The sequence below is a fragment of the Carassius auratus genome, unplaced genomic scaffold, assembly GCF_003368295.1.
Source record: "Carassius auratus strain Wakin unplaced genomic scaffold, ASM336829v1 scaf_tig00013463, whole genome shotgun sequence".
NCBI lineage: Eukaryota > Metazoa > Chordata > Actinopteri > Cypriniformes > Cyprinidae > Carassius > Carassius auratus.
The window spans coordinates 16,808-32,750 of record NW_020524397.1 but is presented as its reverse complement, the minus strand read 5'-3'; the positions used below and the strand labels follow the sequence as shown (position 1 = coordinate 32,750).

Genomic DNA, 15,943 nt, shown 5'->3' with positions numbered 1-15,943 from the left:
GCACATATTCACTCAAATTCTCATGAGATATAGTAATAAATAAATCAATATATTAATAAACATCATATGTGATGTAATTTAGTATGGAAAACCATTCTGTCAATTTAATGAAAAAACAAATCGCCTACAACTAAAACTTACCTACAACTTAATACCTTGATGTATATTTAATTTGTCATTTTACTCTTTTTTTTTCACATTACAGTAAAGAAGATGACTTTTCCCACATTAAAACTGGCTATTGACACTTGAACAAAAATAATGTCACAAATCTTTGTGGTCCTCAAAAATGGTCTCTTTTTCCTTTACACAAAATATAATGCCTAGCCTATTTCTTCTTTTGTAATATTAACCTGTGTATTTATTATCACCAAAACCAAAATATAAGAAAGAACAACATCTATAAATAGGCCATCTCTTTATTGATGATTTTCACGTTTCAATTTCTTTGATATCTCATAAACAAAATGAGGAAGGGAAGAGAGGGAGAGGAGCGGAGTCCGTTTCTGGCTGGGATGATACTTTAAAAAAAGACAATTTAAGAACTGCACTCCAGAAAGGAAAGAAAAAAGCAGGACAAATGAAAATACTGAGAAGGTAAATGTTTTTTGATATCTAAAAGCCTGGCGAAATCTCCAGCAGTCGTTCACGACTGACTTCACGTTATAACTGTTGATGTAAATCTTAAGGTCAGACCTCAGGCCTAAATGAGCAGCTCAAGTTTAATCCAACCATACAGTGAGCTTTGAGGAGAAAACCATGAGATAAAAGAAAAATAAACTGGATTGATCAGAGAGAACAGGCACGTTTGGAATAACTGTAAAGGTTGTCTAACATTTTCTAACATTTGTCACTGTTTAAAACAGTGGTAATAGTTCCAGTTTCTCACAGAAAAACTTTTTTTCCTTGCTTTTTTTCCCCACTTTTCTTTTCTTTTTTTTTTTTTCTTTTTTTGTCTCCAACACTCCCCACCCCCCAAAAAACAGCTGGAGAGGAAAAAAGGAGTGTTGTGAGTTTTCTCCCATGCACACGAGAAACGAGTCCTGGATACGGGACTGTGCAAGGCTGTGTTTGTGTACAAATGTCCTTAAATGTATGAGCAACACTGATGACTCCAGAATCACACGTGACCTTTAGGAGTGTACAGCGTATAGCGTTTGTATGTGTGCACGGGGGGCATTTGAGATCTGTGTCAGTCACAGTCACTGCTGTGTTCAGATGATTTCAAAGGTCTTCTTCAGTTCCATGATTAATTGCCAGTCTGATTTCTGCATCTCGTCTCTGAACCAGTTCTTCAGAGCATCAATTGACTGACGGGTGATCTACAAGAGATAAAGGAAGATGTTTAAATGGCATTTAAATATGCTTTAAAATTTGTATTAGGGTTTTTTTCCGCAACAAATTTCATTTTTTTTTTCAAAAACTAAGTAACATCCTATGAGCTCCAGCGGCTTTATTTTAGGATGCAGGGAGAGAGCATACCTTGCTAACAATGATGTCTACAGCTTCAAAATGTCTGCCGTACATCTTGGGCGAATCTCCAGGAATTGGCTCTATTTTCACACAGATCTCCTGTCCTTTCTTAGCGCTATCGACAGACTTGTGATTTATTTCAATACCGGTCACAATGCCAATATCCACAAACTAAGAGAAAGAGAGAGAAAAGGTGGAACATATTAATGCGAACCATTCAAGTTTTTCTCCCTTGAACGGTTAAAATGTAAAAACTGTCAGTGGAGGCGGAGCTGTTCTGCTGAAAGTGTGTGTTCTCTACACGTCTCACCCCTTTGCTGGGCACACACACAGGAGTGCCTGTCCTCAGTACTCCAGCGTCCACAGTGACACCCATGACTATGGGATCTCTAGAGTTGAAGATGAACTGGGGCAATATACGCAGCTTACAGGGGAACACAGCTATGTGTCTGAAAAAGAGAGAAACTTTCAGATACTCAGACTGCAATCATTAATGTTTTTCAAAGAAACCACTGTAACCACAGCCTTACAGAACATAGTCTTGTTCGTGATGTAAAATGAGTCAATAGCCCAAAATGTTTTGACTCAGGTTATTTTATGATGAATTATACACTACCATTCAAAATTTTGGGGTTGGTTTTTCAGATTTCTTTAGGGGCAAATACACGACAACATTTTCAGCCCAAAACTGGAAACTTTTTCTGCGTTTTGTCTATTTGTTTACACAAGCAAGCGCAAACAAAAATAACCATGGTGGACTACACAGATGGTGTGTGTCTATATATATATACATACCATCTGAATGAGTAAAATAATGCACAATAAAAGCACTACTTAATAGGAGCGAATGAGACGTGTGTGAGAGAGAAGGGCTCATCGGAGAGCGAGAATGCATGGCTGACTTGACATCATTGCTTTTGCCGCTGATAACAAAACAGATCAGCTCGAAATCGTAAAGAAGTGAGACTGACATGAGGAAAATCAGCCGATTCAGAGCCCTGGTCGATCAATCAGTGCATCTCTAGTTTCAACTTTTGAACAGTAGTGTATGTCCGGTGAGGACAGTAGATAACGCACTTGAACTCATCCTGTTTCTGTTTCTTGTAGTCTTCTCTGTATTTGGTGAAGGCATCAAACAGATGGTAGATGATCTCAGCACTGAAAATACGCACACCGAGGCTGTCAGCCAGATCCTGAGAATCTCGCTCTATTTTCACATCAAAAGCCAGGATCACTGCATACCTATAGGATGAGAGAGAGCCAATGAGTAGGATAACAATCTGACAAGAGGAGATAAAGGCCTATTATGTGTGGATCAGAATACATACTGTGGATCATGCTCCAACATAGTGGAAGCTTTCATGACGTCCTTCTTGTGGACAGGACCGATGTTGATGCCAGCATACTGAGAAACAGAGATTAAAAGACCTTAAACACTACAGTTGATTACAAATATATTTGCATTTCATTTAATTATTCAAAATATAAATAACAAGTACAAGCTGACCAAAATTTGTGCAAAATACTACCATTAAACTCTTTGCTATTTGCATCGCACAGAGATGCTGTCAATTTATGGTATCTCAAAAATGTAAATGTTCAAGTAGTTGAACGATATAGTTTTTTTAATGGCTGAAATGCATAACAGTAGTTGAAAATAAATGTGTTTTACATAATATTTGCTAAATAAAAAAAATTGTTTAAAAAATAATTGTTAAAAAATGGTGGAGAATGGGAGGTCCATGCGCTTTTCAGTTTTGTCAAAATAAAAGTCCTCAAAAAATTTCAGTTAGCCAATGTTTATAAACTTAAAATTAGTGTCTAGGGGTGTAACGATTCACTCGTTTTCTCGATGCATCGATTACAAACCCTGTCGATTCATATGCATCGATCTTGAAAAATCGTGAATTGCCGATCTTGGACAGTAATCGATTCAAAATGCTAAGAATCGAATGAATCACGATTTCTATAGCGATTCAATGCTTTCAAAATGTATACACATTAAATTACTACACGCACAAATTAATGGAGACCTTGAAGTGTGTTCGTGAATCGTGCCTCTTATCTGTCCTTCACGCGTTCCACTGTTTACCGCCTGATGAGACTGTCACAGGATAGCGCTCGCGCTCCGTTCGTCTCTGACGCAGCTGACGTGTGATCTATAGGACTCGTGGCCAGTAATGCTAACGTGAATTAGTTTTACTTTTCTGTAGTTTGTCAATGGCTCTCTGCATCTTACCGATGGAGTTACCGGAGCCGTCGACAGCTGTATTTATTGCATGGGCGGAGCAGAAATGTAAGTGTCTAAATCATACGCACAGATCCACTGAATGATAAATGTTTTTAAACAATGTGGATGAACCGAATATACGAAGGAAAATTTTAAAATTAACCACAGCATTAACAACGACCTTGAAATAAGAGCGCGAGATTTATCTGATAATCAGATGCATGAAAGTAGCGTTTGTTTCATTAGCAAACAGACATCTGGTGTGTTTTCTCTCAGAATCATTCGCTGATGGAGAGGAAAGTTAAATAGAGATGAAGACGTTTTCACACTGAAAGAGAAGCGATCTCGCTCTCATAGACGTGCCAGGCTATATCTGCAGCTAAACTGAATAAAAGCAGAATGAACTGATGAAAAAAAAACAACAATTTATGAATGATACAGTGCTAATTGACATTTATTACAGTACTGAAACTATAAAGTATATTTTCTACCTTATTCTGTGCAGAAAATTTAAATAATTGCTAATTAAATGTAGCCTAGTATATATAAAACAATCATAAAATTGCCAATGGGAAAAAAATATCGATTACAAATGATTGATTATTGTCCAGCAGTGTATTTGATTTATTACAGCTAATTAAAAGTAATTAAAAAAGAAGATAATTCCTTGTAAAAAAATTAATAATAATAATAATAATAATAATTATTATTATTATTATTATTATTATTATTATTATTATTATATAGTCTACATAGATAAAATGATTGTATTTGACATTTCTGTCACTTTTGAAATTATGGCTACGTCCCTGGTGTGATAAAATGTTAGCTTATACATAATACTCTAAGCTCTTTTTTAAAAACTTGGCTTACATACATTTTTATGTATGCCATGTCACATCATTAAACTAGCATTTAACAATGGACAAAAGTTTTTTTTTTTTTTTTACCTATGGTTTCTCTAACCATAAATGCTTCTGTAATTTGCCCCCTGACTAAGCATTTAAAGAATTTAGTAGAAGCATTTAAATAATCCTGTAAATGCACTTAAAGAATGCAGAATCGAATCGTTCTAAATTTGCAAAAATCGTTCTTGAATCGAAAACCTATGAATCGTAATCGAATCGAAGCCTTGCCAAAGATTCACAGCCCTAGTAGTGTCTGATAAAGCTTTTCTTCAATAAAAAGTTATATGCAATGGGCTTAGTGAGAGTATGTGTGAGTGTTTGAAAGCTTACAGGCACTTTGGATGTACGCAAGAACTCCAGCAGAGCTTCCAGAGAGCCGAGTGTGGAGGCCTGCACATACACCCCCTTCTCCTCCAGCTTTATGGAATTCAGAGTCTGTTTCAGCTCCCGGATCAACTCATCCTAGAAACAAGCAATATCAGGATGCAGGAAAGGTCACCAATGTAGCAATAAGATTAACTGTTAATTCACACTTTTGACTGATTAATGTAAGAATGAGAAAAGGACAGAAGGACGAGAGATAGAGGGACATGACTGTTTGGTTTGTAAAGTAGCACACTTACCCTCAGCACAGGAATTTCATCCTCTTTATGAGCGACGAGGAGAGGCAAACCTGCCAGCGTCTTCTCCAGATCTTTTCCCAGGATCTTGACTCCCTGAGCCGTCGACACTTCTTTATGCTTCTCATACGGATTCTGTTCCCAGATAGAAATGTTATTTTTGAGAGTTACAAACAAGCTCAAGAGTTTTATCGCAACACAAAAACATAAAACTGTGCATGAGACCTTCACTCGGAGCTCTTTCAGGGGTGGAGGGAGGAGCAACCCTCTGATCTGAGTAACGATTGGTCCATCTACACCAGGGACGATAATGGTCTCGCCCTCCCGTAGACAACCATTGATTAGGATGACGTCTATCGTCGTACCCATGCCAGGTAGAGCTTTTACCTAAGATATAGAAGATAGACACATTGGTTATATTACAGTTGGGGAAAAACACACCAAACCAGACTGTCTCGATTTGTTAGCTTGTTCTCTTACCTCCATGACCTGTGCTCGAAGTTCATCACAATGAGCCAGTCGACGGGCCAGCATGGTCTGAGTGAGCTCAACCAGCAGGGCGATGAGGTTCCCCATCCCATCACCCGAGTGGGCTGAGGTGGGAACCAGGGACACAAATGTACGAGGGTCTTTGTTCTCGTAGAAGAGGGCAGCGTTAAGTCCCTGAAGGTTGAATGAGACATCACTTGTATGTAAAACTCAACAGTAAATAAGACTGTGCTGTACAAGACGATGACAACCGACCTGCTGAGCAAACTCCACGATGACAGCTTTAGCCCTCTCATCAAACTCATCCTTGGTGTTTTTCTTCTGCTTCTTCAGTGTGGCCACGACGTCTGTGTCTGGACTCTTCTTCCAGTCATACAGACGGTCAATCTGAGAAAAACAAACACATTAGTATTTAAATACTTGCTGCAGGCATCAGAATGAACATTCGGTGGTCAGCATCTGGTACCTTGTTAAGTGCTACTATGAAGGGGCATTTCTTCTCCTTCAGCAGGTTGATTGATTCAATCGTCTGTGGCTCTAAACCGTGCATGATATCCACCACCAGGATGGCGATGTCACACAGAGAACTACCCCTGTTCCTCAGATTACTGAAGAGAAGAGTGCCATTAAACATACAAACACTATTAAAACGGTTTAAAAAGCCATGGTTTAGTGCTTGACTCATATAGGTTTTCTACAGCATCTACACATTTGATAAACTTATTAACAGCAAGTTAACATTTAATATCCATTTTCATATAAAAGCAAATGTTTAACCATTAATAACACATTTTTAGAACTGGTAAGACTTCTCTTAAGCTTCCCAAGGCTGCATTTATTTGATCAAAAATACAATAATATTCTGAAATGTTACAATTTAAAACATCTTTTCAAACATTTTGTAACTATTATAAATGTTTAAAACAGATAGTATTTTTGTACAAACTGTGATAATATGTTTAAGGATTCTTTGAAAAATTTCAAAAGCATCAATTGTGAAATAGAAATCTTTTGTGGCATTGTCACAATGTCTATTTAATGTGTTCTTGTTGAATAAAAGTTTTTTTTTTTCCTCTGTTAAAGAAGAAAAATTCACCCAAAACTTAAACTGTAGTGTATCAAATCTATTATTTTTATTCAGCACACAAAAATAAATAGCACAGTGTGTACCTGAAGGACTCGTGTCCAGGTGTGTCGATAATAAGCATGCCAGGAACCTTCACGTTCTCCTTGTCAAACTGATGCAAATACACAAACACATGCCTTAATAACCTTAAAGAGTCCCATGGAAAAACAGAATAAGAAAATGTGCATTACAGAAAGAAACAATTGCATACATTTTTCACCATCTTGGCTTGTTCTAATATGGTTTCCAGGGGCACATTAGTGGCTCCGATCTGCTGTGTGATACCTCCAGCCTCACCATCCTGAACATGTGTGTGTCTCAGCTGAAAGACAGAAGAAGAAGAAGAAGAAGAAGAAGAAGAAAACAATATTAAACACACAACAACCACACAAGTCTTTAAGTCCTCATCAGGCACTTTGAAACGCACCTTATCCAGGATTTTGGTCTTCCCTGTGTCCACATGACCCAGCACACAAACCACAGGAGCTCGAAGCTTGTCGAAATTAATGTTCTTCAGGTTTTCCTGCCTTCGTTTCTGAACACAAAAGAAAATCACAGCGGATTCAACTTTGTTTATTAAAGTGTGCGGAAATGCATCCACTTCTTATAGTGCAAAAGACTGTATGCGTACCTCTATGCGTCTCTTGGCCTTGTCATAAAGTCTCTCCTCTTTGGTTCGGTCATCGTCTGAATCGCTCTCGCTGCTCGATTCGGAGCTCGGCTCTTTTCTTGCTTTATTTGTGGTCATTTTGTTGCTGCTGTCTTTGTGGTCCTCTTCATCCTCACTCTCCTCCTCATCCTCCTCCTCTTCATCCTCCTCCTCCTCTTCATCCTCCTCTTCCTCTTCCTCACTGCCGTTCTCTTGGTCTTCAGCAGGTTTTTGTGTTGCCGGAGTGGTTTCCTTCACCTCGATGTGAACCTTCTTCATCTCTGTGAACGCACAAATGTCAAACAAATCAGCACTCACAACAAACCACCACCAAATGTATCTGTGGGAAAGCTTCTTAACACCCACCTTTCTCCTCATCGCTGGCCATAGCCTCCCAATCGTCCAGATCAGCAGCCTCCGCTTTAGGCTCCTTAACTGTTGCAATGAAAATGTTAGAAATTAGAGTAAGCTATTATCCTTGTTTACAGCCACAAATCATGAACAGACAAATCCTTGTCCATGAATAGCTTTACAAGTATTATCACTTTTTCTTTTCTTGTTTTTTTTGTAGGGCCCTAATATTTAGTTGATGCAGAAAACATGGCCAGAGTTGTGGATTCAGGAACTAAAATGGAATTTAGTGTATTGTGTGCAATGTCAAAGAATAGGTTATTTTTGGAATAATAAATCAAAAGTAGAGCTTAGATTACAATGAATCAAATTAAAATTGACATTAGTAATTAAACTGCAAATTAGCATGACAAAAGCTCAAAGGTTTTTACAACAGACCGCCAAAATAAAATTATGATAGAAATATTGCTATTGTACTGTACAGTAAATTAACCTCTAGAAGTAGAAAAATAAGCAAGACTTTAGACATTTTAATATGCATTTACACATACTAATTTTTGTTGTGCAGAAATTGCATACGACAAAATAATGGCTAAAGTTTTTTAACGGCTCATTTGTAATTACGATAAAATCCACAAAAAAAAAAGCATTTCAAAGAAGCCTAAATTTGAGAAATTAAAGTAACTACCTGGCTCTGCTTCAGGTTTGTCCACTTCCATCTCTGTTGTGATTGGCTGAGGTGTCTCTAATGTGGGTAATGCCACTTCTGAAGTTTCTAATACAAGCAATGAAAGTGTTAGGATGTCTTTAACCATCCTTGACTACTACACAGAGAAAGAAACGGGTATGGGATTAGTCGGGATCTAACCTTCAGGAGTTTGTGCTGTTGGCTTCTTTTTTCTCTTATCAGAGTAAACAGGCTTCTTCTTTGGCATTGCATCTTTGGATGGCACTTCAACACCTGAGAGGAAGCCAATGAAACCATCAGCTCCAAATATGTGAACCATTTCTTTCATCAAAGCTGCTGGCAGTCATGTTCTCACCCTGAGCCTGCAGCGCTCGCAGCGTGGCTTCTGCTCTGGCTCGAGCCTCTTTCTGGGCCTTGGTAAGGAGCTTTCCCTCCTTCTTTAGCCTTTCTTTTCTCTCCTTATCCTTTTGTTTCTTCTTCTCTTTCCTCTCAGCTTCTAGACGCTCCTGTGGATGAAGGTTTCAGAGATGAAGGAACCATGATGAGTTTGATAACATAAGCTTGAATGAGTCTTTCACGGACCTGCTCCAGTCTCTGAGCCTCCAGCTCCTCCAGCCGTCGCTGTCTCTCTTCTTCTTCTCTTTTGATTCGTTCCTCCTCCTCCTTCATTTTGGCCAGGGCCTCTTTCATTGCGATCACTGCTGCTTTGCTGGGACCCTTTTTCTTGTCCTTCTCTTTCTCCTCCTTCTCACCTTTCTTCTTCTTCTTGTCCTTTTTCTTTTTGTCACCCTCAGCCTCCTCTGTAGAAAATCAGAGGACAGAATAAGCGTATGATTTTGTGATGTATTGAATAGATTTATAGTTTCTTATAGAGAGTGTTATACTTTTTTTTATTTTATTTTTTTTATTATGACTTGCAACTATTAGAGTGGATTAAAGGATGAGTAACGACAGTGGAGGACGAGAGAGGACCCGGCCTGGATTTTATTACTCCTCCTTTTATCCTTCCGGAGCTCCTCCGCGGGACTTGAGACCAGTTCCCACAGATCTTGGCCCCACCTCTTTTGTTATAAAATGTTATTGCTGTCAGTGTTGATCGATTTAATGCATTCTTGTATAATAATAATTATATATATATTTTGTAAATCCCAAACTTTTAACCAATAGTGTACATAAACACATACATAAACACAATGTACTATGAACAATCTGACCTTCTCCCTGGACATCAGCTTCATCCTGCTCCACTGAAGCCTCTGCCTCGGTTTTCTTGCTCTCGGTTGAAGGTGTGCTAGCAGGTTTCCCCGTCTCCTTCTTTAAAGCCTCCTCTTCTTTCTCTTTCTTAGCTCTCTGCTTGGCCTTCTCCTCCTCTTTCTTCTTCCTCTCCCTCTCTTTTTTCTCTGCTTTCTTCTGCGCAGCTGTCTTCACCTTGAAGGCCGATTCTTCTTGTCCTTCATCTTCCTCACTGTCTAGTTTGGCTTTGGCTTTGCTTTTCTTTTTCTTGTGCGTGGCTTGAGAATCATCATCTGATTCATCGTTGTCCCCCGCTCCTTCACCCTTCTCCGCACCTTTATCTTCATCGTCCTCCGAGTCAGACGCACCCTTCCGGCCACCTTTCTTTTTAGCCTTAGGTTTCTGCCGTGACCGTGAGCCCTCATCCTCAGAGTCTGAAGCAGCACCAGCAGGAGTGGGAGCTGCCACCTTCTCGGTGTCTTTCGCGCTGCGCTCGTTTTCCATGTTGTTCTGACCCTGATCTTCATCACCTTCCTCATCCTCCAAATTTGCCTTTTACCCTTCTTGGCCTTCTTCTTGTCCGCTTTAGTCAGAGCGGGCTCAGGTTCAGCGTCCACTACTGAATCAGATTTCTAAAACAGAAAACACATGGAGAAATTGCTGTCAATGACACGTAAAATTGACACTGTCAAAAGAGAGAGAAAAACAAAAGACAACTCATGCTGAATCTGATTATCAGTTTGTGTTAATGAAAAATACCTTTTCCTCTTCTTTAGATTTTCCTCCTCGGTTTTCTAATGACAGTGCCTCCAATTCTTTCTGGATGTCATCCTCACTGCAAATAAGAGAGTTCATCATTAATTCAATTAATTAATAGTTTAATGATGCAAGGATGTATTAAACTTGCTGCTGTCAAATGATTATTCACATTTAATCATATCCAGAATAAAAGTCTTTGTGTATATATACACGTGCATGTGTGTGTATTTACATACACATTAAATATGGACAGTACACCCACATATTATCATGTAAACAAAAACTTTTATTTAAGATGTGATTAATCATGATTAATTGATTGACAGTACTAATTAAACAATATAAAATTTACATTGAACATTTATAATGTTGCCAAAAAATTATTTCATTTTATTCATTAAAGAACCCTGCGAAAAATATAGTTTCAGCAAAAATATATCCTAAAGTAGCACAACTGCTTAAAATATTGATAATAATAAATAACAACAACAACAACCATAATACATAATAATAAAAAAATGTGTCTAGAGTAACAATTCAGCATATTTAAATGTTTCTTGCAGGATCATGTGACTGGAGTAATGATGCTAAAAATTCAGAGATAAAAATACATTTGAAAATATATTACAGTATATTAAATTAGTTTGAGAAGTAACAACATTACTGGTTTTCCTGCACTTTTGATCAAATAATTCCAGCTTTGATGAGCATAAGAGACTTCTTAAAAAAAAAAAAAACATAAATCTTACCAACCCCAAAATTTTGAGCAGCACTGTATAACAAAATAAAAACACTGAAAGCTTATTGAATGTGTCTGTGTTGGAGGAAAGAGGTGTAGACCTACTCAAAGTCATCTTTCTTTCCTTTCTTTTTCTTGCTCTTTGATTTGCTCTGCTCCTTGCCTGCTCCCGCACCTTCAATTTCAGCTGCAAGCGCATCGATGTCAACTCCGTCGTCTTTGGCCCTATGAAAAGCAGAAGCACTATATTGAGCTATACTCATAAGGGTTTTTTACAGCATGTGAATGAGAAACTTAAAACACTTATTTCCATGTCTTTTAGATTTAAGGTCACATACATGCCATGTATTTCCAAAAGTTGACTAAATTTTAATTACAAATGTCAAAATTACAGTTTGCGTCTTCTAGGACAATGCATTACAAAGACAACACATCCTGCATCACAACTTTTTCTCAAATCAGATGCCAACCCCCTACCCAAACGTCCTGTTTGTACAAGAAATATTTGAATACAAGAAAGACGTTCTTATCATTCTTATCAATTTCACATGGTTCAATGGTGTACATTAAATGATTAACTAAGCAACTGGCCAGGAAAACACTTACCTGTTACCAGAGATTTAGAAACAGGATGTCCATTACTGACTAAACATGACATTTTCACTAAAAGGACTTCCATTACACACTAGTAGTCTAAAGATAATACATTTTTATTACAAACTAGCAAAAAAACAGCATTACACCAACAGCACAGATTTATAATACACCCCTGAACACCACATTCTAGATAACCAATGAAAGCACACAGCAATATTTGCAACAATAAATACACAAAACAATATAAACACCTAAACTAAAATACCTTACCAATCAAGTCAAACACAGCAATGATGAGGAAGTGAACTAGTGCTGCTTATATAGTGGAGCCTAAAGCCCTTCTTGCATGATTGTTGCATCAGAAAGGGAAATACACAGTCATCCCTGACGCACAAAAACCTGCTGCAATCAGCAAACACAGACCAGGTGATGAAACATAAGTTAATGCAAAGATGGACAAATGACTTGAATGAATGGAGAAGAGATGTTCGATAAAAGTTGAAATATGTTTTAGCAGACCACAGTTCTTTGACGCAATGCAAAGCCTTTTTTCCAAAGAGCAGCAATGGTATTTAAGTAACGGGTAATCTTGTTTCGATGCTGCTCTCAATAATTACTGGCTGGATCGCATGACATCTTTTGAGATTACTGGAACAGGAAATGACATCGCAAACCAGCACTTAAGGGTTAGCACAGGTTAGCGCTCACATTAGGATGGTAATCAACTTAACCTCCTCCCACAGGGCCAAAAGACCAAGAATCTGCTCAGCATCAGACCCAGACAAATTTAGCCAATCAAGCGAAAGGAAAACAGGTCAAACCAGGTAAAACTGCTGCTGTCCCACATTGGACCGTATTACAGCAAAACCTCAAATCTACGTATTAAAGTCAACCTCATAAACTAAAAACAAATCAAGGCTTGCAGAAGAAAAATTATTTAACTAAACCAGTGGAACATAAAAGGAGACAATCAATCACTTTCAATGTCCAGATTTTATAGAAGAATTATATTTAGGAATTGAATAACTTAATCCAACCTGAACCAGATCAAAAACAATAAAAAAAAATATTAGCCAAAATCACCGTGCCAAGTTTTACACTTGCCAAATAAAAAAAATTAAATATGGATAATATATATATGTACATACACACAAATACACACAAGTGAGTGAAAAGTGAAGTGACATTCAGCAAGTATGGTGACCCATACTCAGAATTTGTGCTCTGCATTTAACCCATCCGAAGTGCACACACACAGAGTAGTGATAACACACACACACACACACACACTGTGAACACACACCTGGAGCAGTGGGCAGCCATTTATGCTGCAGCGCCCGGGGAGCAGTTGGGGGTTCAGTGCCTTGCTCAAGGGCACCTAAGTCGTGGTATTGCAGGTGGAAAGAGAACTGTACATGTACTCCCTCCACCTACAATTCCTGCCGGCCCGAGGCTCGAACTCACAACCTTTCAATTGGGAGTCCGACTCTCTAACCATTAGGCCACAACTCCCCACTATAGAATATATAATGTACACTCACCTAAAGGATTATTAGGAACACCAGTTCAATTTCTCATTAATGCAATTATCTAATCAACCAATCACATGGCAGTTGCTTCAATGCATTTAGGGGTGTGGTCCTGGTCAAGACAATCTCCTGAACTCCAAACTGAATGTCAGAATGAGAAAGAAAGGTGATTTAAGCAATTTTGAGCGTGGCATGGTTGTTGGTGCCAGTATTTCACAATCTGCTCAGTTACTGGGATTTTCACGCACAACCATTTCTAGGGTTTACAAAGAATGGTGTGAAAAGGGTAAAACATCCAGTATGTAGCAGTCCTGTGGGCGAAAATGCCTTGTTGATGCTAGAGGTCAGAGGAGAATTGGTCGACTGATTCAAGCTGATAGAAGAGCAACTTTGACTGAAATAACCACTCGTTAAAACCGAGGTATGCAGCAAAGCATTTGTGAAGCCACAACACGCACAACCTTGAGGCGGATGGCCTACAACAGCAGAAGACCCCACCGGGTACCACTCATCTCCACTACAAATAGGAAAAAGAGGCTACAATTTGCACGAGCTCACCAAAATTGGACAGTTGAAGACTGGAAAAATGTTGCCTGGTCTGATGAGTCTGTTGAGACATTTAGATGGTGGAGTCAGAATTTGGCGTAAACAGAATGAGAACATGGATCCATCATGCCTTGTTACCACTGTGCAGGCTGGTGGTGGTGGTGATGTAATGGTGTGGGGGATGCTTTCTTGGTTCACTTTAGGCCCCTTAGAGCCAATTGGGCATCATTTAAATGCCATGGACTACCTGAGCATTGTTTCTGACCATATCCATCCCATTATGACCACCATGCACCCATCCTCTGATGGCTACTTCCAGCAGGATAATGCACCATGTCACAAAGCTTGAATCAATTCAAATTGGTTTCTTGAACATGACAATGAGTTCACTGTACTAAAATGGTCCCACTGTCACCAGATCTCAACCCAATAGAGCATCTTTGGGATGTGCTGGAATGGGAGCTTCGTGCCCTGGATGTGCATCCCACAAATCTCCATCAACTGCAAGATGCTATCCTGTCAATATGGGCCAACATTTCTAAAGAATGCTTTCAGCACCTTGTTGAATCAATGCCATGTAGAATTAAGGCAGTTCTGAAGGCGAAAGGGGTTCAACACAGTATTAGTATGGTGCTCCTAATAATCCTTTAGGTGAGTGTATGTATGTGTGTGTATGTGAATATATACAAGAAGAGAGAAACCCATTACTTATGTCAATGAAACATTAACAACTTCCCTAATTCCAGCCAAATATACTATCAATTTACATATAGTATGTCACAGACAAGTAAATTTTAGAAATTCCAACAACCCTGACAAAACACACACACACACACACAAACAGTTAAACTGTAAATTATAAATACAGCCTGGATTAGGATTGCAAAGAGGTGAAAACTTTCCAGAAACTTCCCAAAAATCCATGTTAGATTCCCAAAAATCCTGGAAAGCTTCCAACATTTCTGAACGGTTTAAAAACTTTACTGGAAATGTTCAACCTTTCTGCAACCCCTAATCTGGACTGAATTATTAATAATCAGAAGCCCTCAATATCGTCTAAATCTGACAGGCACGGTCCAATTTAACATTTAATAATTACATCCCTTGATCTCAGTGGGACAGTTCACTCTGCGCAACTCAGCTGGTAAATACGGTCCTGGAAGATTTTGAACATTAACAATCGGAGATTTCTGCCTCTCGCTGTTTCTACATGACCAAAGGTCGCTGGCATCCCACTGAAGAGCCTCTCACAGAAGACAAAGCGCCGAGCAGCACAATGGAAACGGATGAGGTTGCACTGCCAGGCGAGAAATCAGATACAGCGTGTAATACACAGAAGCCACTGCCCTTAAAATCAAGGGTGTTCTGTACTTGGACAGCGTCTGATATCAGAGCAGATGTGAAGTACAACTAATCTAACACTAACAGCTGCTGGATCTAGACTCCAGGGGGCTAGCAAGATCTGCTGTTTCTCATTTTAAAGCCACCAACGTGACAAATACGCAACGCTCAGTCAGTTGGTGTCTAGACATGTAAAAGTTATATTTACATGTCAGTGACCACCTGATGATATTGCTCTGGTTAAACGGTCAGTAATGCACTGAGAAACACAGGCCTAGTTAGAGCGGCACATGAACTCATGTCCATTACAAGCTAGCCAGGTGGCTAACAGTGAGTCTCCTCACAAAAGATTATTAACAACACGGTCGTTATGTTGTTAACTGAGTCATAGTTGCGCATTCACCAGTGTCCTAACTTACCCGTCATCTCCCTTATTTTTTTGTTTCTTTCCCATTATGTTTATATGGCTGTAACCTCCTCGTTGCGGTGCCGTGTAGTCGGTGTTAGCGCCTCAAGTTAGTCGTGCTCGCTTAGCGCATGCGCACTTGACAATGAGTGATGGCGCACCGCGGCCTCAGCGCAGACCTTTAGCACACATGGATAGTCTGTACGCTATACAGTTTTATATAAAGTGAAAAGAGTGCGTTTGAATGCCGTTTTGACAT

General features: G+C 39.0%; 1 protein-coding gene across 1 annotated transcript; it reads right to left on the bottom strand.

The window, feature by feature from the left end:
• Window positions 1-401: 401 nt before the first annotated feature.
• LOC113073991 (eukaryotic translation initiation factor 5B-like) lies at window positions 402-15,906 on the bottom strand. Its single transcript, XM_026246686.1, is given in 25 exon segments — window positions 402-1,322; window positions 1,483-1,644; window positions 1,784-1,922; window positions 2,551-2,715; window positions 2,802-2,878; window positions 4,942-5,073; window positions 5,235-5,366; window positions 5,457-5,618; window positions 5,712-5,894; window positions 5,976-6,107; window positions 6,187-6,328; window positions 6,891-6,958; window positions 7,058-7,168; window positions 7,274-7,381; window positions 7,478-7,776; window positions 7,862-7,930; window positions 8,535-8,621; window positions 8,715-8,807; window positions 8,890-9,040; window positions 9,117-9,334; window positions 9,749-10,321; window positions 10,324-10,399; window positions 10,527-10,602; window positions 11,371-11,490; window positions 15,698-15,906. Coding segments are annotated over 25 exon segments (3,618 nt in total). The 5' UTR covers window positions 15,733-15,906; the 3' UTR covers window positions 402-1,214.
• Window positions 15,907-15,943: the final 37 nt, after the last annotated feature.